At 48.2% G+C, this 26644-nt stretch overlaps 1 protein-coding gene across 3 annotated transcripts in view; it reads right to left on the bottom strand.

The window, feature by feature from the left end:
• The window catches only part of HOMER2 (homer scaffold protein 2), a 615401-nt gene that overhangs the window by 968 nt on the left and 587789 nt on the right, over positions 1-26644 (bottom strand). For 2 of the 3 annotated variants that reach the window (XM_081795829.1, XM_078449058.2), the window contains exons 4-9: positions 19105-19197; positions 14674-14813; positions 11559-11715; positions 10127-10237; positions 9231-9311; positions 24-8097 (exon numbers count right to left, since the gene is read on the bottom strand). In XM_081795829.1, coding sequence (XP_081651955.1) covers positions 7909-8097; positions 9231-9311; positions 10127-10237; positions 11559-11715; positions 14674-14813; positions 19105-19197 — 771 coding nt within the window. In that variant the 3' untranslated portion in view covers positions 24-7908. The remainder of the gene's footprint in view (positions 1-23; positions 8098-9230; positions 9312-10126; positions 10238-11558; positions 11716-14673; positions 14814-19104; positions 19198-26644) is intronic. The other variant, XM_078449059.2, reaches the window with a different exon arrangement.

The following is a 26644-nucleotide window of genomic DNA, read 5'->3' as shown; positions in this document are numbered from 1 at the left end:
TGTTTGTTTGTTTGTTTTTTTACCCCCCCCCCCTTATTTGTTTGTTTTAAAGTAAGCTCTATGCCCAATGTGGGGCTCAAACTCACAACCCCGAGATCAAGTCACATGTCCTACCCACTGAGCCAGCCAGGCACCATTTTGTTTGTTTTTAAAAGAAGTTAACATAAACCCAACACCAGTACCTGACAAAGGAGAAAAACAATTATACAACTATCCATCTTAACATATGAAAAATTCCAAGATATGAGCAAACCAAGTTTGGGATATTTTTCTTATTTTAAAGCTCTTATTTTTATTACACAAGTAATACACAAGACTTGTAGAAAAATCAGAAAATACAGATAAGAACACAGAGCAAAAATCTACCATAAACTAACCCATCATAAATAACCACTGTTAACACTGAGTGGAGATCTACATTAAAAGAGTAATATACCATGACTAACCCAGGTTTTTCTAGAAATGCACAGAGGGCTCAACATCAGTAAGTCTATTAAAATGATTCATCTTAGGTCATGATAAAAACCATTTCATCATCTCGACAGATGTGCAGAAAAGAAATTTAATAAAATCCTAACATCCATCACTGATGAACCTTTCAGCAAACTAGAAAGAGAAGATATAACTTTATAATATATAAATTAAGAATATCTTATACTGAGTCAAATTTGTACTTTTATTTAAAAAAATTGTTTTAAGTTTATTTTGAGAGAGAGAGAGTGTGTGTGTGTGTGTGTGTGCACGAGCAGGGTAGGGGCAGAAAGGGGAGAGAAAGAGAATCCCAAGCAGGCTCCACACTGTCAGTGCAGAGCCCCATCCCGTGAAGAGTGAGATCATGACCTAAGCCGGAATCAAGAGTCAGATGCTTAACCTACTGAGCCACCCATGTGCCCCCTCAAATTTGTACTTTTAGACAAACACTAGAAGTATTCTTGCTAAGTATATGTATGTGTATATGTGTGTGTGTGTATATATATCTTTATATATATATATATATACATATACATATATATACACATATATATGTACATATATATATGTGTATGTATATATATATAAAGAAGAATGTAAAATGCCAGCACAATTAAATATTTGTTACTTAATGTTCTTTCAAGAGTGCTGGTCAATATGATAAGGAAGTGAAATAAGATAAAAATATGGAGGTGAAATTATCATCACCACCCACAACTATTATCTACCTGAGAAAGGCAAAAGAATTAACAACCAGAAAAACATGAGAACAAAAGAAAACTCAGTATTTGGCTAGTTAAAAAATAAACCACCAACTGCCACGTTAAATAAACCAATATACACACACGCTGCTCTCTGTGCACAGTTACGAATGAGGTAGATTGATACGGACACAGGAAGACGCCTGAGATCTACAGCCAAATAAAAAAGACTCAAATAGTGCAAGAGTTGTAGCATGTGGTCAAAATGAGAAAAAAGAGAAAAAGACTTTTAGAAAAAAAATGAGGCACATGCTGTAAATACAGACTATCTTGGGGCAGAGAGATTTTCATTATGGGGGACTTTCAGTCTATGTTTTTTCCTAATGGGCACGCTTTATACAACTCTCCTATAATACTTTAGATCAGAAAATCAATGGACCTAATTTTCATTTCTCTTAATGCTTTATATGAATAAGCAGTTGGAAAATATAATGAACAAGAGAGCTCATTTACAAGCACAAGCGCAGAAATTACCTATACTAGAAGAAATATACTGAGGAACATACGATTTCATACATTTACTGAGGTCAGAGTTTAAATATTATAAAGATGTTAATTCTCGCTGAAGAATTGTAGGAGTAACCTATAAATTTTTACATGATCCAGTTTCTGATTCTTCAAAACATTACAAACGATAATAAATTTCTTTTAGAAATAGTAATATACAAAAGGGACTTTTTTTTTGAAAAGGTTTAATTAATGGAGGCATTTACTCTAAATATGGAATGATCCAACAGTGTCGTACCAGTGCCAGAACGTGAACAACGAAAGTTCAGAAGCACACTGAACCATATGTGAGGACTGGGGACAGAGGAAAAATGGAATTTCATATCTGTAGAGAAAGGACAGATTTCCCAGTTTAAGTAAAAAAAATTCCAGATGGGTCATAGATTTAACCTTTTTTTTTTCATTTTATTTTTATTCCTTATTGATTGGCCTAGTTTACTTATTTTTACTTTTTTAAAATTCTAGTATAGTTAACATGCAATGTTAATGAGAAAAGTGGCCAGAGGGGATGAATAGGTAAAGTACAAAAGTATATTGTCCAGTGAATATTTTTGCTAGGGAGGGTCACACTCTAATGAAAAAATGCATATCAAAACTAGCCACCAGCCCCCACGGTAACACCAGTGTTAAAGGGGGAGTAGGACATTCTCACACGTTGCTGGTAAGAGTCTAATTTGGTATTGTCTTTCTGGAAGGCAATTTGAGGCAATATATATTAAAAGTCCTAAAAATATGCGTACCGTGTTTTGTTAGTCAGCATAGGACATGTTATGCCGCAGTAACAAATCAACCTTGAAACCCCAGGGGCACACACAACACCTAAGGTTTACTGTCTACCCACACCCCACGTCCATGCAGGTGGGTGGGTGTCTTGAGGGGAGCGGGGGCTCTTCCACAGTCATTCAAGGACCCAGGCGGACAGAGGCCCCATCGCCGGGACATCACCCCGTGCTGAGGCGAGGGGACAGAGGCTAAAGCATCCCACAGTCTCAGCCTGGGGGTCTCGCACGTCACTTCTGCTCACAGTTCACTGGCCAGAATGTCACAGAACCCCGCGTGACTTTAAGGGGGCTGGAAAGTAGTCTCCCACACGCCCAGGAAGGACAGGAGGAGGCACAGGGCAGAGTACTGGGTGCACTGCCCACCACGCTGTTGAGCTGGCAAGCCCAACTGTAGAAAATCATCCTAAATATTCTGAAAAGTTTACAAAGATGTTAGAATGAAGGGTTTCATCAACTGTGACAGTAAAAAATCAGAAACCTGAGTAACCTAAGGGACAACCTCTATAGATATTAAAAATGATGGAATTATATCTTTAGTGATATAGAAATTGAGTCACAATATGGTGCCACAAGGGAAAAAAGCAAGTGCTAAGACAGTACGTATAACATAACTGTATTTCACGAAAAAAGTAATAAAACATATAAACGCACAGAAAAAAGTCTAAAAAGATATATATCAAAATGTTAACAGTGGTTATAATCAGATGGTCTGATAGGTGATTTTTTCTCTTTTCGCTCATCTGTAGTTTCCTTTTTTTAAAAAAAATGTATAGATTATTCATGTACCAAAAATGCATTTAAAAAGGAAAAAAAATCCAAACAAACCCTAGTACTCCTGGGAGAGCCCACTCGACCACTTCATACTAATGATTAAATTCTTACATTCGATGTAAGAAATGCCTAATGGCCTGCTACATCACGAGACATCGCTACGACTATTTCAAGTCAGGACTTGATACCGAAAGCGGGACAACGGCCTAACAACAGTGACACACGCCCCGCAGCTGTGTATCATCAGACCTGTCAACCACCTGCCAAAACGTACCAGTCTGGCCTCCACTGTGGTTTCTCTGGGCTCCGGCCAGGGGCACCAGGGGTCTGTGTGACTGGGGGGGGGGGGGGAACCCCTCTTCGTAAGGCTCTGCATCATCAGAGAGTGCAGGGCACTGTACAACCCCATTCGAAACGAAAGACCCAGAAACTCATCTTCTCATAGATTCCAGAACACGGAGTATCACCACCAGGAGTATTAAAGGCTATTCTTTCTTAGGTGTACGTATTTTTCATTTAAAACCTTGTTCTTTGTAGTTTCTCCCATCTCTTTCTCCAACACACACACACACACACACACACACACACACACACACACACTCCTAAGTTCACTAGAATGTTCCATCCAGCTACCAAATTATCACCAAAGTCCCCCTCTTGCCTGGCTGGCATTTAAAGAGTAACAATCCTTGAGGCAGGTGTATGGAAAAGACACTTAAAGAACATACATTTCTGTACAGGATTCCCTCTCCATGATGCCACCCCACCACCCCGGAATAGATAATGTTTTCTTTTGGAGGAAACCACGTACCCAGAATTAGGTTCCTCTTAAACCATGCATATCATTTAAAAATATGTACGGACATTGATTTACAAGCTTCTAGTTTAAATGGTCAGCACTTCAAAATCCAATGGTATTTCAAAGAAAGAACCGTAACTTTTAGAAGGACCGATGGCACAACAACCCACTTTCAGGGATCAGCAAAGAGCGGGGCTGGCTCCGTCTCACAGGGCAGCGTCTTTCGAAGGCCTACGCTAAGTCTGCCTTCCAAGGGTGCACCTGGCCACACATGAGGTCCCCGGTACGGTCCCTGCCGTGCCCCGCGGCTGGCTCTCGTCCCGCGTTGCCCCTGACTTCCACAGAAAAGCAGTCCTTTAAAACGGGCAGATGGCGACGCTTCTGGGAGCACGCGACTTATACTCCGTCCTCCCTGAGTCCACGTTTCCCATGGGGGACCTCCCAGCCAGAGCGCTACCTCTCGCTCTAACATCTCAGGGCTTCTCGCTTGCTGTGCACCCACTGCTCTGTCTCCACTAGAGCCATCAGCAAAGAACTCGACGTGTTCGTGTTTCCTAGATCCGGCCTCTCAGAGCACAGACATCACTGTAACCAGCAGTGTCTCGGAATGACCCCGGCAAAGCCAGAGTCGTTACCAAATGGACCTTACTGTCTATAATGAACGCAAATGTAATTCTAGTTCGCTCATTTATAAATCATCGCTTGCTGTGGACTCACGTTAAAATATGACCACAGTGTGGTCTCATCAGGACACAAGAGAATTTGTTTTCTTAGCGCCAAAAGGTCACCAAGGGAGAAGAGTGGCAAGACTCCCGGAAAGAGGCGGGACCGAGGTCTGGCAGAGTTGGATGCAGCGCCCCCTGGGGCTGATCGCTAGCCGGGTGACAGGCGTGTCACTGTCTGCAAAGTGGGGAATGACCCTGAGAGACCCTCTCACCCACTTGAAGTCTAACGTGACAGCGTGCTGGACGGCGTGGGACTGACGTGCCACACACATTCCAGGTCTCAAGTGGATGCTGGCTCGCTCTCCCTTCACGGCATGACCATACTGCCCCAACCTGTCACTAGGAAGACCTCTCCTCCCCTTGCCAACTGGGTCTCTACTCAGAAGGAAAATTATTTTTCAGGCCCATTACGATGACAGGGTTCCGTGCTGCACGTCCTCCGCTTTGGACCCCAGCTTTAACAGATGCAGACAAAAGCCAATCGGGTTTGGGCAGCCAGCCCCGGACGTGCCGGAATCAGGAGGCCTGACCTGGAAACGAAGGGCAGGCTGGCGATGCGTGTCCCAGCAGCACGGCGGGGCCACGTGCTCATGGGGCCGGCGGGGGTGGGGGGGAGGGTGGGAGGGTGGGAGGCGGGCGAGCTGAGCTGCCCACGCTGGCTTTCCGTGATGCCAAGCACAGGACATCAGTGGAGCTGACGCCCTCGTAAGTGAGGACGTGTTACACCGGTTCAGGCAGAGACTGGGATGAACTGAGTAGGTCATTTTCATTATACGGAGCCCACATGCACGGTGCCAGGGGCTGAGTGACCAGGCGGTGTCTTCATGGACCCTCCAGGTTGTCCCCAGGACTTTTTTTTTTTTTTTTTTTTTTAAATAAAGTCGGTGAAGAAGCACTGAGATCTTCCGAGAAAAGCAGAAGGAGGGGCAAGGCTAGTGCTTCTGTACGGCTGTTGTATTTTCCCTGCTAAACCCAGCACCCTCTGAGGAGCCCGTCCCGCTCTTAGCTCCTGGGCTGCAACGCACGAGGCCACTCGCGGGTCCTCACCTCCTACCTTCAGGGTCCTCACCCAACTCCCCAGGGATGGCTGGGCAGGGATCGTGGGCCCTGACCACGGAGGGACACAGCGGTCATGGTGCAACTTCTGCCAACGTCTCCTACCAACAGCAAGATGCAACGCACAAGGGGCTTCGGCAACCCTACCTCCCTGTGAACAGGTCACCCGAGCACGCTCCCGTCAGTCAAGAGGGTCCCTTCCAGACCAGTAAGTGACCTAACACGCAGGAGTGCTGGGCATCGGAAGGCTCCAGGCTGAGGTCTCGGAATCCCGGCTGCTCCCAGGCAGCCCCAGAGCCAGTCTGCAGCCAGGTGGTCTGACCTGGCCTGAGAAGAACCCCCTTTCAGCCACTGCTGGGCCAAACCACGGCCAGCCTGGCTTTCTGGTCTCCTGACCAGTAGGGAGCTGCTACCCACTGTCCTGTGCCATCCGGAGCTGTGGGGAGGGCAGGACGGCAGCACCCTACCTCTTGTCACCAAGAGGGCTGCCCACACTTGCCACTGCCCGTGCGCCACGAGCCCGGCATGCTCAGGCAAAGCTGCCCCACTCGGCCTGCAGGCCCCCATCCCCCACTGCCCCGAGGTGCCTTGGTGCTCCAGACGACCGGCCTTCCCTCCTCCCAAATAAGACCTCTCTGCTCAGAGACAGTCTCGGTGGCAGGACTCACCGTAGGGTGTGCGCGCGTGGGCGTGTGCGTGCGTGTGTGTGTCCCACTGCCTCCTCAGGCTGTTTTGTTGTTTATACAGATTCATCAGAGGGTAGTTCTAGAAACTCTTTCTAGAAGGGGATGCTCTCTTGGTGGTTCTCAAAGCAGGCAGAGGGAGGCAAGGAGGCAGTAAGGCCTCCAACATCCCAAAAGGCATTTCGAAATGCCTGTAGCCAAGGCACGTGCAGGGCACCCAGATGTCCCTGGCCCCGCCGAGAAACTCTGTAAGAGAGGAGAGCTGAACGTCTCTGGTCCCTCCCTTAGCAGGAAGGGAGGCAGGCAGGGCTCCCCTGTTGCTAAGGTCACGGCTCAGCCAGGCTGAGCGGACTCTCCCTTGTGGGCTTGGGCGAGCTCTTTCCCCACACAGGGTCCTGGCCTACATCCCAAGCCTGGAGAAGAAGGGCGGTCCCAGTTCAAAAGGGCCCAGGGACAGAGCACCATGAATGGACCACTGGGGGGCCTCAGACCAGCTCCTGCCGCTTCCGTGGCCACCCGCCCTGCCCCAGGGCCACCCGAGCCCATCCAGAAGCTTGACCACACACAGTGAGTCAAATTCCTATCTGATACTCGCCCAGATCAGCAAAAGGAAGGATTGTTCAACAGGATCCAATGGACCCTGCTGGCAGGGGGCTGGGGGGGAGGGGGGGGGGTGTCGATTAAAACACTAAGTTCTGTTTATCTGTTTAGTTAAACAAATATTTATTAAGCACCTTTGTGCCAGGCACTGTGCTAGGCGCCCTCACTGCACGCTGTCCCCACAGCACAGTCATCTGCTCAGAAGTTAAAACCCAGGAAAGGAACACTGTCGCAACCCTACGAACTGGGCGTGGGTGGAAGGGGGGCAGAGTGGGTGCAGGCAGTGCCTGTGAGCCCACCCCAGACTTGTTTGCTCTCTCCGGACAAGTCTCTACTAAGCGGCTGCTTTAAAGCATCTCGATTCTTACCGAGAGGGAAGGCGTTACCCCCATGCCCCGCGCACGGGTGCCTGGTGGACGTTCAAACGCTCTGAACGTTCTTCCAAAAAAAGGAGGTGGAAAGCGTGTTCCTATTTGTAATAGAAAATCCTTTGCTCAGTTGGTATGGTCGCAACAGCCCTTAAGAAAGATACAAACATCCCTGCCCTGACTACGTAAACGTTTAAGGGAGACCTAGCGCGGGATTCCTGAGTCAGAACCTTCCAGATGTCCGCAGCCTCGCGAGGTCAGGGAGGCGAGAGGAGGCGTGTGTTCCGGAGGGGAGAGTGGACGGCACCACGGGTGTGGAGGCGCGACAAACCACACCTGCACTAACAGAGCGACGCACACGGGAGGACGCCCCAGCCCTCAGCCCCTAGCTGTCGGCTCCCAGCTTGGAGAGGCCGCGGCGGAAGTCGTGCAGGCCGTCGATCTTCGCGTCCAGCACCTCCAGGAAGCTCTTGAGCTCCACCTTCAGGTGGCGCTGGCGGTACTTACTCTCCTCAATGTCCGTCTTGAGGGACCGCACCTTGCCCTCCAGGTTCTGATTGTCTCTTTCTGCCGCCTGAAGGAAGACACACCGGGGGACCGGTCACCGAGACCCCCTCCCCCCGGGGGGCCCGCATCCCTAGCTAAGTCCCCCAGCACGCACGCCTGTGCCTGCTGACATCAGCACAGAACTCGGGGCTCTCCGGTGCACCCCCTTTCCTGATGGTTCCCTGGCAGAGTGTGTGACCAACACCTGAGCTGATAAAGGGCGGCTCCACGCAAGACGCAGAGCTCGGGTCCTGCCTGGGGGAGCCTGAGGCAAGAGGGCCTTCTCACAGAGTGCCCAGGGGAGGAAGCCCGCAGGCCTAGCACACGGGGTTTTCCGCCCCAGTCCCAGAACGGTCAGCAGAGACCACATGCTAGTTCCATTCTGAGACAGAGAAGCAGGTCCAACGGGACAGTGACTTGTTTCCCTGGCTCTACGGAGAGGCTCCCGGGCCAGGCTCTGGCGACCGTGAGGAAGGTCAGAGCCGTGCCAGACTCAGGCACAGCGGTCTGGGCACCGGCATCAGGTGGTGTGACCAAGGGGGCAGTCGAGCTCCTAAGGGTCTGGTGGCTGCGAGTCCTTAAACGAGGTGTAAGCCTGTGCTCTTCACATCCAGCAAGAGCTTCATCTTATGGACGTGATCAGGAGTGTTCTGCTCACGTGTACAGGAACCACCGACTAATATGGGGGTCGTTCCTGAAGTGGGGGGACCCTTGGAGGTGAAAGGGGACGTGGAAACCCCTGTGGATCGGGAACCTGAGGCCAGTGCGGGGGGGGGGGGGGTAGGGCGGGTGCCCAAGGTTAAGTCCAAGGTCATGGGCAAGGTGGGCTAGCACCGGGGTCTTACACTCTCCGCCCTCCCTTCTGCCGGGCTCCTCACCGCCCAAAGACTCTGCAGAGACTTCTGTGGGCGGGAATCAGTCACCGCATGATGATTATTCACACCTTCGCAGAAGTGGAAAAACCAGAAGGCAAACACTGCTGAGTCTGCACCCTGGGGAGGGGTCCCAGATGGCATCTGGCAGGCGGTTACCAACGGCTTTTCAGGACTAGAAAGTCACTGTTCTTTACCTCGGAAGGTGTGAAAAGGGGGAGCCCGGAGAAACGGGTAGCCCCCACGAATGCCTTCCAGTCGGAGCCAAGGCAGACGCGCCCCTCCTTACCTCTAACTTCTCAGAGACGTATTCGCACTCTGACATGAGCTGAGGTATGATTTCACTTTGTTTGCGGAGGTCATTCAACTCCTACGGGGGACAGAGGTTTGAAAAAAAATCGTGAAAGCAAGTCAGATTAAAAAAAAAAAAAAAAAAAAAAAGGGCGCCTGGGTGGCGCAGTCGGTTAAGCGTCCGACTTCAGCCAGGTCACGATCTCACGATCCGTGAGTTCGAGCCCCGCGTCAGGCTCTGGGCTGATGGCCCGGAGCCTGGAGCCTGTTTCCGATTCTGTGTCTCCCTCTCTCTCTGCCCCTCCCCCGTTCATGCTCTGTCTCTCTCTGTCCCAAAAATAAATTAAAAAAAAAAAAAAAAAAAAGAAAGCCCTCGTGAACGTCCATGACCCGTGTGCAGCCGACGGAGGCAGCTGTGCTGAGAACATACCGTCTGCGTAATGACAACGGGGATGAAGTTAACACGTAACGCGCGGCCGGGTGTGTTAGGTGTTGTTATAGCGTGAAGTCTGCACACCACCACAGAAAAGACAGGTGCTCTTACGATCCCCAACTTGCAGATGGGGAAACTGTGGCTGGGAGGTTTGGGACCTCAGCTGTCCTGCCAACCCCCCCCGCCCCGGGGCAAAAACAACTGCCTGATCGCAGATCACCTGTCACAGTTTCTGAGTGTTTTGTAAGCGTCCAGCTCCCCCGCGGGTCGGAGCCGTGGCCTGGCGACACGGCTGGTGTGGGGGCTGCGCAGGGCAGGGTCGGCCCCGTGCTCTGAGCGTTTGTGCCTCGATGCGGCTCTGGGCGGTCCCCCGCGGATGCCCAGGCAGCTGCCAGGCAAGTCACGTGCTCCCCAGACACCTGCCGTGTCCCAGGCATGGACGGCCCCTCCGGCCCACTCACCGTCTCCTTCTCCCGCACTTCGGACTCCAGCTCCTCGATCCTCTGCTTCAGCTGCGTGTTCCTCTCCTTCTCTCTGTTTATCTCGCTGCACTGCTCCTCCAGCTCGTCAATCTTTAACAAAGCAGGGATGCCACGTTACTTCGGTGGCGAAACAGAAGGTCACCACGGCTGTTTATGCTGTCTTTCCAAACAGAACCACAAACTAACCCCCTTTCGCATCTTTCCTCGCATCTAAGAAGCAACTCCCGGCGGCTGCCCTCCTTCACCCCCGGCAGAGCCCAGTCCCGTCACCAAACCTGGCTTCAGGACGAACCGGGCTTCCGGTTCTTTCTCTCAGCCAAGGGATAGGAACTTCAGGTTTGCTTTAAAGGATTCCTCACAAGTATAGGGGCCGGATGTCCCATGAATCTATCTACTTCTCCCCATAATGATTGGTACGTCGTTTAATCAGGTCCTGGGTCATTCTGTTTCATCTCAAAGGTTTAAGCCAGCAGGGAAGAGAACCAATCAGCCCTGTGGGACAATGGCCACCAAATGGGACACAGGGACATTTCCAACATTTTAAATCAGGGTGACCTTTCCTTACCGGTGCACGGCAGGAAGGGCCTGGCCCGCGAGCCTCCTCCTGGAGACAGGAGACATGCAGACTGAACTGGCGAGTCCCCAGAGGTTCATTCTTCTCCCCTTCCCAGTCCTGACCCCCTCAGAAGGGACGCAAAGGCCTCACCACCTTGGCACTGCTGTGTGTCTGATGCTGAGTGCTTCCCAGCGGCCAGAGCGCACGTGCGCGGTAGGAACGCAACCCGCTGGTAACACAGAACCCCACACCGACGGGGTCCCGCAAACAAGCGGCAGGCCTCGAGGCAAAGGGCACTGGGCGGTCACCACGAGGACACTTTCAGAGGTGGCCGGCACACCAGCTCTCGGGGTCTGAACCCCCAGCCACAGGAGCTGCTGGGGACCCCCCTGACTTCTACCTTGCACCCTGGAGATGAGGTTCCCAATGCCTCTCGTTGTGGGGAGCGGACTCCTCCCGGGTTTGGGTCTGAGACTCAGACGCAAACAGAAACCGACTCCCTGTTTGGAAAGAGCAGCAAAGGGCCACCGATCCCTCTGGCAGGCCACTCGGCCAGGCCTCGGGAGGGAACGCGGAGTCAGCACTTGGCCTGGCGCCCTGGCCGGCAGCACTTACGGCGCCGAAATGAAAAAGACAACACGAGGCAGGGCTCCGCGCCATCCGTACCAAAGGAAGGTGGGGAGACAGGGGAGCGGCTCTGCGGGTCCATCCAGGCCGGGCGGGCGGGGGGCCAACGGGGGAGCGACAGCCAAGTGAACACCAGCCTCCGTGCGATCCCCCCACCCCTCCCCGGCCCGGTCCTGAACTTGACGAAGCAGCCCCCCACCCGTCCGCGGCCGCTGTCCCGGCGCCCACCTTGTTCCGGAGCCGATCGTTCTCCTCGCGGCACAGGGAGAACTGGCGCTTCCACTGCTCCACGCTGGCGGCCGACTCCTGAAGCGCTGCCGTCAGCCGGGCGTTACTCTCCCGCAGGGTCTGCAGCTCCACCTCCCACTTCTTCACGTTGGCGGCGCTGCGGGGACGCGGGAGGGGACCGGGTGGCCGTGTGCCCTCCGCCCCGCTCCACCCCACCTGCCACCCCGGCAGTGCGGGGAAGACCCCCTCGCTCCCTCCTGAGCCCTGGCCCCAGAGCCCTGCGTCGTGTCCCGTCCCGTCCCTTCCCGGAGTGTCATGACAGACACTGGCTCCGGGCCATAATAGGGCCCTGTGTCCCCTCCAAGCCCGAAGAGGACTCCAGAGCCAGAGACCAGAGGGCAGAGGACACAGTGACCTTGTGAGAGGGGGCCCAGGCTGACCTGACGTCAGGGGCAGAGGACGACCACAGGTCTGCGGGACACCTCCATGTGACCAAAACAACCTCGTGTTTGCCCTTCATCCTGTGTGCTCCCTGAAGGAGCTTCAAAAAACAAACTTGGGGTGGGGGGTGCTTGCGTGGCTCAGTTAGTTGAGCATCTGACTTTGGCTCAGGTCATGATGTCGTAGTTCAACGAGTTCGGGCCCCGCATCGGGCTCTGTGCTGACAGCTCGGAGCCTGGAGCCTGCTCTGGATTCTGTCTCCCTCTCTCTTTGCTGCTCCCCCACTTGCGCTCTGTCTCTCCCTCTCAAAAATAAACATTTAAAAAAAAAAAAACAAAAAAAAAAAAACAGAAGCAAACTGGAATCAGGTTCCCCTCAGGTACTGTTGGCTTTCATGTTCCTCTGTCTCCTGGCTTTGGAGCCCAGCGTGGGGTGTCGTGGGTGCCCCGAGGGCTGAGCCGCACAGGACACATAGGGCAAGCCTGGGATTCTTATCAATCCTGCCTGGCTGAACAACCAGACTTCTGTCTCTAAATGCTTTTTGACGGGGGGAGGGGGGGGGAGCTTTTTTTTTTTTTTTTCCGGTAAGTAAATAGGACTATATCTCAATAATCTGTGTCACCTTTCATCCCAGTCTCAAGGATCTAGGAACTTCACTGGAAAAGATAAGCTTTCAAACACCATAGCAAAAAAAAAAAAAAAAAAAAAAAGGTAAAATATAATCTGATTAATTTCAGAGGTAATGATCGAGAATGTAAGCTGATTTAGAGAAATGGTTTCATGCTCTCTTCCTATAATTCACTTGTTCATTAAGTGGGGATTTAAAAACATTTATTTTTAGGGGTGAAACGTTTTCATCCAGGCAGCGCTGTGTTAAAACCACAAAAGAGTGAAAAGCAGGTGGTATGATGGAAAAATTTACTAGCCGTGGGACCTCAGGCAAGGACTCACTTTTTACCACCTGGGACTAAGTTTCCTCATCTGTAAAATGGAGTTCATAGGACCCAGCTTTTTAATGGGGGCAAGTCTGAGGAGAGCACCTTCTCAGCCACAGGAAGGTTGGGGGAAGCTGGCCAAACCCCCCGCCGGGGGAACGGGATGATTCCCAAGGACAGCAGCTCTGAATATGCTCACAGGGTCAGATCAGCCCAGCCTTCCGGAAAAGGGCCATCTCAAGATACAAAAACATACACATAGCCTGTGTAGTCATTACAAATTAAAGTCATGTTGATATTATTATGGGGATTGTGTTAAATAATTTATACATCAGTTTAGGGGAAATTGATTCTTTCTTTCTATCTATCTATCTATCTATCTATCTATCTATTTATTTTTGAGAGAGACAGAGACAGAATGCAAGTGAGTTAGGGGCGGAGAAAGAGGGAGACACAGAAGCAGAAGCAGGCTCCAGGCTCTGAGCTGTCGGCACAGAGCCTGACGCGAGGCTCGAACTCACGAGCTGTGAGATCATGACCTGAGCTGAAGTCGGATGCTCAACCGACTGAGCCATCCAGGCACCCTGGAAATTGATTCTTTTTAAAATATCAAGGCTTCCTACTACTTTCCAACAGAAAATATATTTTTTAATTATTCATTTATAGTCCTCAAAATCATTTTAAAGCTTTCTTTACAGAGATACTGTATTTTCTGAAGTTTTCTGTATTATATGATTCTGGCTCGTGTAATTTATGTTTCTAGCTCCTATTGTTAAAGGAAATCTCTTCTTCAAATACATATTTTCTATGTGATGTTTGTATATAGAGAAGCTATTGATTTTTGTGAGATGTTATATTATTTTTCATAGTTTTTCATAGTTTGTTAGATTTTCACAGGTTTTTCTTGAGTGTTCAAGATGCAATCTTATATACAAGTAAATGATAAACTTGGGTGCTTAGAAAACAAAACGGGGGCATCTGGGTGGCTCAGTCGGTTGAGTGTCAGACTTCAGCTAAGGTCACGATCTCAAGGTTTGTGAGTTCTAGTCCCGCACTGGGCTCTGTGCTGACAGCTCAGAGCCTGGAACCTGCTTCAAATTCTGTGTCTCCCTCTCCCTCTGTCCTCCCCCACTCGCTCTGTCTCTCTCAAAAATAAACAAACGTTAAAAAAAAAAAATTAAAGAGGGGAGCCTGGGTGGCTCAGTTGGTTGAGTGTCCGGCTTTTGCTCAGGTCATTATCTCATGCTTTGTGGGTTCAAGCCCCGAGTCGGGCTCCGTGCTGACAGCTCGGAGCCTGGAGCCTACTTTGGGTTCTGTGTCTCCCTCTCTGTCTCCCCCACTCACGCCCTGTCTCTTTCTCTTAAAACTAAGTAAACATTAAAAAAATGTAAAAAAAAAAAAACAAAACACGAAAAAAAACACATACAAGCACAGGCACACAACTCTGTCATACTCACACACACCTTTTTCACGTTCTCTGTGCTCTCACCGTAAGCAGACACACACACACACACACACACACACACACACTCTTGCACACTCACACACATGAACTGACACCAGTCTGGTCAGCCAGACGGAGAACAGCCACAGAGCCAGCTGGCCTTCCTTTGGCCCGGAGACAAGACCAGACACTCTGAGCAGGACCCCGTCTCCTCAGGAAGCCCTGCCCAGCAGGAAAGGCTGCAGGGAGGCACTGAGCCGGGAGAAAATAGCGTCTGGATTTCAAACACCCTTACCTCTGCGTCAAAGCAATCTTCAGCTTGTCGTTCTCAGACTTCAGGTGCGTGTCAGCAGGACCCACGTGAGAGGCCTTTTCATCGTCCGTCCCGTTGACGCTGGATGCCTGAGTAGAAGACGGGCTTTCACACCCAGATTCCTGGCCAAAGTGAATTCCCTTCACACATTACTGTTCACAGTAGCAGCAAATCGGGCATAACGAGAAAGCGTGTTAGTGAGCGGGGGAGAAGCAAGTCATCGGACCGGGATGCGGCAAAGACTAGCACGTGGAAAGATACCAAGAACAAAGGAAGGGGCGCCTGAGCGGCTCAGTGGGTCGAGCTGAGCATCTGACTCTTGATTTCGGCTCAGGTCATGATCTTGTGGCTTTGTGAGTTCAAGCCCTGCGTCGGGCTCTGTGCTGACAGTGCAGAGCCTACTTGAGATTCTCTCCCTCTCTCTCTCCCTCTTTCTGTCTACCCCTCCCCCATTTGCACTCTTTCTCTCTTGAAATAAATAAATAAACACTAAAAAAAAAAAAAAAAAAAAAAAAAAGAACAAAGGAAAAGGCCCAGAGGAGTCTCCTCGAAGCTCAGAAAGCCTGTGCACTTTACAGAGAAAAAGAGTCCACCCGGGGCCCTGACTCAGGATCACTTACTCAACTTTACACATAAACCTAACAAGCTTGGACACCGGGGCTCCCTTATTTAACACAGAAGCCACAGACGAAAACAGGGGGAGGGATTCACAACAAGGAACAAGAAAGAGGGAATGAGGAGAAAGTATTAGAAGCTGGAACTTAAAACCCCCTGGGGCCACAGAGAGACCAACACTCCTTAAACATGCAGGACTCGGATGTGGCTGTGGCCTCCACTGCTGTCAGCATTATTATGAATATGAATATTCTGAGCTGCTTTGGGTAACAAGTCATACCAACCGTGGGTGACATCTCATCTGGTCTAGGATAAGACCTTATTTAGCCTCCAATAAGCATAAAGGCAAAGGCAGGAACCCGAAAGGGAATGATGTGTACATCTGACTTTAAATTTCTGCTCTCTCTCTTAAAAAAAAAAAAAAAAGTGCTATAAACAAAATTAAAATGCACACAAGAAACGTGGGAACATATCTGCTGCTGAACATTTGCATATATGAAAAACAAGATGTTAATACTTTTCTTGTGCTGGAAAACTCTCAGAGGCCTTGTCTTCTAGAGCCACGTACTGACATATATACGGATGAAATGATCTCTGGGATTTGCTTTAAAATTTAGGGGGAGAGTAGGGTCCGGGGTGGGGGGACGGATGAAACAACAGGTCATAAATTCTTAATCGTTAAAGCTGACCTATGCGTCCCATGGAGGTTCGTTTTACAATTCTGCCAAGCTGTGAACAGGTTCAAAAACGTCCACGTTAAAAAAATAAAATTCCTAGAAATCTACGCTAAAAGATTGACACTTTTATGTTTTTTAAAAAAGGAAAAAAAGGGGCGCCTGGATGGCTCAGTCGAGCGTCCAACTCTGGATTTCGGCTCACGTCATGATCTCACGGTTTGTGAGTTGGAGCCCCGCATCGGGCTCGTCGCTCTCAGCAGATCATACCTGCTTGGGACTCTCTCCCCCTTCCCCTCTGCCCCTCCCCTGCTCATGCTCTCTCTCTCTCTCTCTCAAAATAAATAAATAAACTTTAAAAAAAAAAAAAAAAGGAAAAAATACATAATTGACACTTACAGAAGAAGAAATGCATAGAGTCAATAAACACAAAAAATATTTAATCTCACTGGTAAAGAAATACAAAATGAGAAAAGGCCAAGAGAATATATTTTTCTTCTGTCAAGTCAACAAAGCTTTGCTGGTGAGGGTGTGGGAGGAAAACTCGCTCTCAGTCACTGCTGGGGGTAGTGAGAAGCATCCACTTCTGTGGGCTAAGTCTGCAGTATTTATCAAAACCTTTTAAAATGTCCCTGCCTTTTAACCCAGTACTTCCAGTCCAAGAATTTATCTTGCAGAAATGATCAAACGCACAAAGATGTGCGAGGACGTTCATCACAGTGTCATTTGTATTCATGAAAAATCAGAAACCACGTAGGTGTCCCAAAGTAGAGGTTAATGGAGTAAGGTGTGATACAGACAAATACTAGAATGTTGTCTAGCCATTAAGATAGTTTTGAAAAGGGATATTTGAAAACACAGGGGAACGATCATGAAACATAAAGTTAAAAAGGTTAAAAAGAACAATATAAAAATATACTAGATATTTAACACATATCTTTGTGTGGTGCGGACTCTATTCTTTAGAGAATGGCAATGTTTTGATTTTTACAATAAATATATATTGCTTTCACGGTCAGGATGAAACCCCTATTAAATGTTTAGAATCTTCAAATATTTGGAACACTGGGCCAAAGTGTTCATTCCCCAGGAGATTCAGGAAAGCAAGCAACTGTATGACTTCTAATAAAAATGAAAAGAAAAAATGTACAGTGGTCTCTACATCTGGGGACACATCAAGAAGGATAAATAAAAACTAAACCTTAGAGATAAAAAAAAAAACAACAAAACCCTGATAGGTAATTAATACATACACATAACATAGCATCTGATGGGTATACATGATTTAAGGTTTAAAATACCTTTTGTGGGGGGGGGGGAACAAAGATTAAAATAAAACACTTATATAAAGAAATTCTGATATTAAAGTTTAAAGGTATAGCTATAATATGTGGTATCCAGAAAAAGATTGTATATTAGAAACTCTAGATTGTGGACCATTTGGGGGTCCAATTTCATTTCAGGGGTCCAATTTCATAGGTGCTCAGTGGTTACTTATGGTAATCAGTATATGAAATTAACAGGATCACTCAGATTACATTAAAGATTATTCAGAAAGAGTCAGGAAAGTTCTTGCCCACCTGAAGTCTAATACGCATTCATTTCCATAAATTCACACGGGGCATCTTTCATACGATGAGCCGGGACCGGCGCTGGGAAATCCCGGTCCTGAGGGTCAGTCACCGCGGTGGCCAAACCCAGGGCCCTCCGCTCTGCAGCACAGACTCACTCAGCACGCGCCTGCCTCAGGTCAGTAACGGGGAGATTTCTCCTCTGTCTTCCTCGCTGGGCCCCTTCCCATAGCTGGGCAAACTTAACAAGGCTCCAGCTTTGCCCTCCTCTCCCCACAGCTTCTTGGAAAGGCCAAGCCTTCAGCTATTACTTCTTCGAGGCTGACGGTCAAGTCTAGAATGTCAGTCTTGACAGCTCAAGATGCCCAGTCCCCTGGTTCTCTTCCTACAGGCTGTCCTCAACATCCCTCCCTTCCTCCTCACCCCTGCAGCTGTGCCCTCGCCAATCCACCGACCGTCTGTGGCTCCCTGACTTCCTCCCCGTGTGAGTACAACCCTCACATCAATTCCAGAGAAACAGTCAGGGAACACCTCCAATGTCTACCGCAACAACCCAACAATAAGTAGACAACAAATAATAAACTGCTAGTCAAGAACTCCAGGTCTTTTGCAGGATCACCAAGTGCAGCTCCAATTCCTCTCACAGGGCACCTTGCTCCCAGCCAGGCAGACTTCCGGCTGTGTTGGCTGTTGCATCGTGCTTGTTCCGAACCCCGAATCCTGCCCCTGACGTCTCCCTCTCCCCGTCTCTGTGCACATAACCTTACCACGAGATCAAGCCTTCCACCCACCATTATATACACCAAACTAGACCTCAGGAAATAGACATTTTTTAAATGTTTTTATTTATTGGGGGGGGGAGGGGCAGAGAGAGAGGGAGACCCAGAATCCGAAGCAGGCTCTAGGCTCTGAGCTGTCACCCCAGAGCACAACATGGGGCTCGAACCCACGAACCGCGAGAGCATGACCTGAGCCGAAATCAGACGCTCAACCGACTGAGGCACCCAGGCGCCCCAATCGTCACACTTTTAAGTAGACAGACTACTCAATTTCTGGCAAAGCCGTATCTCCTTTGCTAAACCAGAGCCGTTGGAATATCATCTCCCATCTGACTTTGTTAAAACAGAGAAGCAAAGACAAGGAAGGGTTCTCTGCCATCAGTCAAGTTTTCTCTCTTGTGGGCACGAGGTACCCACCGGTATTGTCACTGCACATCGTTCACGCAGACTCGCCCCCCAGCACTGAAGGGAAACACACTGCTTTGCCTCTGGTATTTAAACACAATGACAAAGAATGCCTCTTAGGGGCCAGAGGCATGCGGTAATTCTAACCTCATCTAGTGCTTTCCGTCAAAAATACATCAGCACATCTGGAAAATTCAAGACTCTCAGAGAAACACGTCCTCACACCTCAGTGCGAGCAGGCTAAGAGTGGAAAAAGCCTTCATGATGCCCCTAATGCTGGAAGTCCCTACTGCTCGTCACGAGTGACAAGGAACAAAGAGGCTCAATTACTGATCACACTCAGATTTATTTTGTGGACAAATCACTTACTTGGGAATGATTGCTCGAAGTCTCTGTTTTCTCCTGGGACTTGTCTCTGGCTAGTCTGGCGGCTTCTTTCACCTCCTGGAATTTCTCTGCAAACTGAACATGAACAGGAGTTACTGAGGTTGTTCTCAACCTTACACACAGCTGGTCTCCAGGACCCACCTTCGGGACTTTGCACTCATTTCAAGTCAATAAAATCTGTATAAATCCAGAAGAATAATTTTATTCAAGACTAAAAAGAAATGATACAAGGAACGCCTCTTCCAGTAAACTCCCAGCCTAGGTCAGATCGGAATCATTTTCTAAGCTGCTGAGGCCAGTTTAATACTGAAGTATTGGGACACTTGGGTGGCTCAGTTGGTTAAGCATATATGACTTTGGCTCAGGTCATGATCTCGCGGTCTGTGGGTTCAAGCCCCGCGTCAGGCTATATATGACTTTGGCTCAGGTCATGATCTCGCAGTCTGTGGGTTCAAGCCCCGCGTCGGGCTCCGTGTTGACAGCTCAGAGCCTGGAGCCTGCTTCCAATTCTATATCTTCCTCTCTGCTCCTCCCTTGCTCAGGCTCACGCACACTCTCTCAAAAATAAACGTTAATACTGAAGTATTAAGAACAAACACCTCCAGTTAAAAGTAACTAATACAAATGCAAGAAAATAAAATGTAGCTGTACCACAGAAGGAGTCCATAAAAAACTTCACCTCTATCAAAAGACCTGAAAGGTCCAAGAACTTGTACGATATGATGGAAACGAAGAAGAAGATCCAGTGAGTTGGGGAGAAGGAACCGGTCTAGACTTTAAAACTTTAAGACGTAAAACAGCAAAATGCAAAAAACAGCAAAAGTCAACATGGAGGCATCCGTGGAAGACTTACAGGGAGGCAAATGAAGAAACGGGAACAGAGACTGGATTTAAATGACATCAAGGAATTACTCATTTTACTAGAAATGCCCGTGATGTCATGGTTATGAAGGAAGATGTCATTATTTTTTTTAGAGATAAATCCTAAAATGTCTGGATGTCTGCAACGTACTTCAGCAACAATAATATAGATGAAGGGGGCGCCTGGCTGGCTCAGTCGGTTAAGCGTCCAAATTCAGCTCAGGTCACGATTTCGCAGTCCGTGGGTTCAAGCCCCGTGTTGGGCTCTGTGCTAACGGCTCGGAGCCTGGAGCCTGCTTCAGATTCTGTGTCTCCCTCTCTCTGCTCCTCCCCTGTTCACACTCTGTCTCTCTCTCTCAAAAATAAACATTAAAAAAAAATTTTTTTTAAATTGATGAAGAAATGTGGCAAAACAAGGGTTAAGTCTGGTGACGTGTATATGGTGTTTTTTATCCTATGCTCTCTACTTTTAAAAAATGTTTTAATATTTTCATAATAAATTTCTTACAATGCCAGAGCAATCAAATCAATCACTGGCTTATAGTCACTGACAAGGCAACTGATTTTAATTAGCAAATACATTGTTCAAGCAGAGAACGTTCTGTGATAAAGCTGGCATTACAAAGCAAGAGAGAGCTAAACGTGCTTGCTGCAAAACACAAAGAGCTAGCAAGTTGCAAGGCTGCGAGGAGGCTTTTGCTGAGAACACGTTAATTTCGGAGCACAGGCTACTCTGGGAGCATGTTTACAACGCAGGCAGCAGTGGGCCGCTTGGGAAAACCTTGCCAGATGACAGACACTGTGAACAAAGCACCCTGGCTGAAGCAGGAAAGGACAGCCCTTCTGTGCTGGCCGATGTTGCTCCCGCAGGACCATAAATAAAGCCCAGCCACGGGGCTTCATGTTTAACCATCCCAGAGCAATCAGAGGAAAATCACATTACTTGTTTAAAACATGTGAGGTCCAGGGGCGCCTGGGTGGCTCAGCTGGTTAAGCATCCATCCGACTTCGGCTCAGGTCATGCATGATCTTACGGTTTGTGAGTTTGAGCCCCACGTCTGGCTCTGTGCTGACGGCTCAGAGCCTGGAGCCTGCTTCGGATTCTGTGTCTCCCTCTCTCTCTGCCCCTCCCCCGCTCGTGCTCTGTCTCTCAAAAATAAACATTAAAAAAAGAAAAAAAAAAAAAAACCATGTGAGGTCCAGCCTGAGACAAAGCCCTCCCCTCCCTGCTTCCTCTTAGGGGACTCTTAAAGTCAAAACATCATGCCAGAACTCCTTGATGGTAGGGTCCATGCCTTTCTCTTAGCACCGACCCAGCACCTGCAGAGAGCAGGCACAAATCAGTTTGTTCAGTGAATGAATGAACTCTGGGTTCCAGACTCACACGCCCTCTGGCCACTTGAAAAACAAATCACGTCCAAGGTGCTAGTGGAGCCTGAGAAAGGCACAGCTCTCTTCTGCTAGACCCAATGAGCGGATACTCTGCGAGGAACTGCAGTGAGTGCCTGGGGGCATCCTGCCCCATCTGGCCGCCTCCTACGCTTACCCAATTAGGTGGGGCATCCCTCAGAATATAAGCGTTATCCCAGAAGAGATTTTGTGTAGGCACCATAAAGACCTTTCAATCCTATTAAGACGTTAAAAGATTCAATTTTTTAAATTTTTTTAGCGGTTATTTATTTTTGAGAGCGAGCGAGCATGAGTGGGGGAGGGGCAGAGAGTGAGGGAGACACAGACTCCGAAGCAGGCTCCAGGCTCTGAGCTGTCAGCACAGAGCCCAACGTGGGGCTCGAACTCACGAACCAGGAGATCATGACCTGAGCTGAATGAAGTCAGACGCCTGAGGGACCGAGCCACCCAGGCACCCCTCAAAGATTCTATTTTCGAAACGCATCATTTTAAGTGCCTTTGTCCAGTATCCATTAAAAGTCAAATGTGATGTGAAGAAAACTGTTCCCAACAGACAGCCCTGCCGGGTCTCGCCCGTGCCGCACTCAGTAAGGAGGGGGACGCCTCTCTCCCTACAAGCAGGCCGATGTTCTGCCAGGCTACCAAACCAAATGGGCACTCTTTCTCACGGATCCTTTCTTGTCTCTGTCTTGTCTCTGCCCCTTGTCTCACGGGAAGCTGTTTTTAAACTAGACTGGAAATGTCATTAGCCAGCGTCATGCTCATTCAGTCAAAAACACATGGTCCAAGCAGCACTCAGCCCTTCGGTGAAGAGGTACCCCTCCCCCCACCCCCCGCCACCGTGTGTGAGCTGGGCCCTGCAGGAAGCTGGGCGCTGAAGCACGTATCCTCATATACTCAGAAATACTCATATACTCAAATACTCATATATACTCAGATACTCAGATATCCTCATATACTCAGATATACTCATATACTCAGATATTCAGATATATACTCAGATATACTCATATACTCATTCAGATATCCTCATATACTCAGATATCCTCATATACTCAGATATCCTCATATACTCAGATATTCAGATATCCTCATATACTCAGATATTCAGATATACTCATATACTCAGATATCCTCATATACTCAGATATTCAGATATCCTCATATACTCAGATATCCTCATATACTCAGATATTCAGATATACTCATATACTCAGATATACTCATATACTCATATACTCAGATATACTCAGATATCTGGTGCAGCTACCAGAAACCGCTGTCTCCCAGGAGGCCAAGGGCTGAGTAACAGAAGTCAGTGGCAACCAAGTCAGTATATAAAGTTCTTCCAGGCTTTGACAGAACAAGTCACTTCTGGACGAGTTTGGGGCCTCCATTCGCTCTGTCTCTAACATCCCTAACTGGTGAAGACCTTAGCTCTGCTCTTGGAGACTCTCAGCCTAAGGCGCAAACCTTCCATTCCAGTGGCGGCTTCTTTCTTTGTCCCCTGACACCCATCATGGCGGCCCCTCAGTGGTCCCACAGTCGCTGCCTTGGGCAGGCGTACTTACCCCCGACTTCCCCTGGGCCCTGAGCACAACCACATCTATATGTGAAGGAGCGTAATGGCTTCTTAACACACGTTCTCTCTTTTGGTTCCTCCCCACCATTCTGTACGACAGGATAGCTCTACAGTGTCCCGATGAGAAAATGCAGCCTTAGAGAGGCTGGTTAAAGCCTGGGGTCACACGGCTAGTTATGATAAACCTGAACTTGGACGCAGATCTGTCTTCCACACACCCAGTTACCTTCCTGTGCCAACAAGAATGCCAAGAGACTTGCCCAAAGCAGTTGCTAAATACTTAACTGATTAGGTTTTCCACTTGCAGAGAGAAGCTCCATTACCTTAAGATGTAAAGCACGGTTGTACACACTCCCTCTTTAAAAGAAAATTACTGGGGCGCCTGGGTGGCTCAGTCGGTTAAGCGTCCGACTTCGGCTCAGGTCATGATCTCGCGGTCCGTGAGTTCGAGCCCCGCGTCGGGCTCCGTGCTGACCGCTCAGAGCCTGGAGCCTGCTTCGGATTCTGTGTCTCCCTCTCTCTCTGCCCCTCCCCTGCCCACGCACTGTCTCTCTCTCAAAAATAAATAAACATTAAAAAAAAAAAAAGCCTTTAAAAAATTACTTCTAAAAGCTTCAACTCAAAACAGGCCACGGGGACCTTTAAGGCAAAGACGAGGCTTGAGGGACACAATGTCAGATATGGAGTGGGGAGCCCCTGGCCAGTCCCGATTTTACAGCTCTCCTCTGCTACACTGATGGGCGGCTCTCCTTCTCAGTTATAAAAGGGAGAGCACGAACACATACACCAAAACACACAACCTCAAAGGGACTGCGGGATGAGGGTGCCATTATAAATAACAACAGCCAGGGGCGCCTGGGGGGGGGGGGGCTCAGTCGGTTGAGCGTCCAACTTCAGCACAGGTCATGATCTCGAGGTTCATGAGTTGGAGCCCCTTCTTGGGCTCTGTGCTGACAGCTCAGAGCCTGGAACCTGCTTCAGATTCTGTGTCTCCTCTCTCTGCCCCTCCCCCACTTGTACTCTCTCTCTCTCTCAAAAGTAAATAAACATTAAAAATTAAAAAAAAAAATAATAACAGCCTAGAACATCTCAGAAAAAGAAAAAGAAGGACACCTATTCTTGCCTTCACAGGGATAAGAGAAGAGCAGCTGGAATGTCTCGTCTGGCCGTGCACTCCCAGCGACCCTTAGGTGCTCAGTATCCACATGGGGACACATGGGTTTCGTAACCGCCAAGGTCATCCTGAGACTGAACACAGGCCATCTGACACCAGCACTGGACACTACAGTGTCCTAAGACTTACCTGCTTAACTGCTAGCTTGGGTGAGCTGCTCAGTTCCGACCCTCATCAGCCTTTCAAATGCAGGGAAATGAGCCACTCTGAACCTCGGTTTCCTCATCTATAAAATGTGGGCAATAACACTACCCCCGTGGATCACTGGAGAAAAAGGACAGGGCTTTGCTGGGCATGTGACAGGGGTTCAAACAGGGAACTGTGGCATATCTGGCCTCGATCTGACTAGTTTCTTCAAGTAAAATAAAAGTGAGAGCCTTGAAACCATGAACGTTAGTAAAAGAGTGCCAAAACAGGGTGAATTCATTCATTCAGAACTAGGAAATGGTGATCTCTATGTACTTGGGACTGTGCCGGGGACACTGAAATACCTAAGATTTGGTTTCTGTCCTCAGAGAAACTCTGAGTTTTTGGAGGATTTTGTTTTACATTCAAATGGGTGAGAATAAAAAAGGAAATTTCACAAAGTAAGCCTAAAATGCAACCAAGTAGGATAAGCCCTATAGGATCAATTTGGAACAAATAATCATTGTCGGGGGGTGTCTGGGTGGCTCAGTCGGTTAGGCGTCTGACTTCGGCTCAGCTCATGATCTTGCGGCTCGTGGGTTTGAGCCCCATATCGGGTTCTGTGCTGACAGCTCAGAGCCTGGAGCCTGCTTCAGATTCTGTGTCTCCCTCTCTGTCTGCCCCTCCCCTGCTCACACTCTGTGTGTGTCTCTCTCTCTCAAAATAAATAAACATTAAATTTTAAAAAATTTAACAAATAATCATCTTAAAAGATGCGTTATCAGTAGCCGCGTGATGGAAACAGGCCCTACCTCTTATATAAACATCATCTTGTGACAAACGAGGAATCGATACACTGATAGGGAAGGTTACCCCACATGGATGGAGTGACACAACATTAGTAAACAGGGGAAATGAATTTAAACCTTTACTACAAACAAGTGGCATGATACATGATCAGTGAGGTAACGGGGTCGGGATATTTTTTAAAAATCTGGATGCAAACAGAATTGAACGTTCACCAAACTTCCGCTTGAGGGGTAAGAAGGTAATGTTCTCAACTTGGAAGAAATAAAAGAGAATCACACAAGAGACAGATTTGTCTAAAAAAACAGGTGAAAGCTTTGCAGCAGAAAAGGGGAAGAAAAACTAAATCAGAAGGGAAACAAATGCCTGGGGGGGAATATCCGTTGCTAGGCTGGTACCACAGAGAAGGGGCCATTATCTTTAGTAGAGGAAGTTCGTACACACTGAAAAGGAAAACGTGAAAACCCCAGTAGATAAACAGCAAAATGCACAAATATAAAACACAGTAAGCAAGCAATTGATAAAAACAATTGTTCAGTCCCACTGGAAATGCCAATCAAAATAATGAGGTACTATTCTTTGCTTGCTAAATTAGCAAACAGTAAATACAGTTACAATACCCAGGGCGGGCAAGACATTTCCAGATCATCAGTGAAAACAGCGTTCATACCCCTTGACCTAAGTGATATCACTTCGGGGAAACTATTCTATGAAAATAATTGAGAATGTGAAAAAAAAAAAAAAAAAAAAGGCTTCAATACAAAGATGTTAATCCTAGCATTATCTACAATAATGGAAACTTAGAAGCAACCAAGGAGCCAGGGGATTGTCCACCGGTGAAAAATCTTATCTCCATGGCTTAAGTGTTCTAACATTTCCCCTTACTGTAAAAAAGAACACGCAGGGCGCCTGGGTGGCTCAGTCGGTTGAGCATCCAACTTCGGCTCAACTCATGATCTCACGGTTCATGAGTTCGCGCCCCGTGTCGGGCTCTGCGCTGACAGCTCAGAGGCTGGAGCCTGCTTCGGATTCTGGGTCTCCCTCTCTCCCCCTCCCCCGCTCACGCTCGATCTCTCCCTAAGATAAACATTTAAAAAAAAAAAAAAAAACACAAGCTTCCGAATGTAGAAAGTACAGTTTAGAAAAAAATATTCTTCAAACCTATGGTCCCACCAGCACGTAAACTTCCAGTATTTTCCTATCTCTACGTATGCATCCATTACACACATTTATCTTTGAAACAGAATGATATGGTACACCCCGTTTTATAGCCACTTTTGAAATTAACAGGACATTAATATTCCCATGCAATTATATGCTTTTCTATTACCGCATGTGAATTGCTATGCAGTATCTTGCCCTGAAGGATATACTGGAATGTATTTCACCTAATTTCTTACTGTTGGACATTTGGCTGGTGTCTTGGTTTTTTGCTTTTGCCGTTATAAGTGATATTTCAAGTCAAATTCTTAAAGCTCAATCTCTGTACTCAGTTATAATTATTTCCTTAGAATAAAAGCCAGTTAATGAAACCAGTGGATCAAAGGATATTCAAAGCATAA

Source organism: Panthera onca, chromosome B3 (genome assembly GCF_046562875.1).
Source record: "Panthera onca isolate mPanOnc1 chromosome B3, mPanOnc1 haplotype 2, whole genome shotgun sequence".
In the NCBI taxonomy this organism is placed as follows: Eukaryota; Metazoa; Chordata; class Mammalia; order Carnivora; family Felidae; genus Panthera; species Panthera onca.
This window is presented reverse-complemented; position numbering and strand designations above follow the sequence as displayed.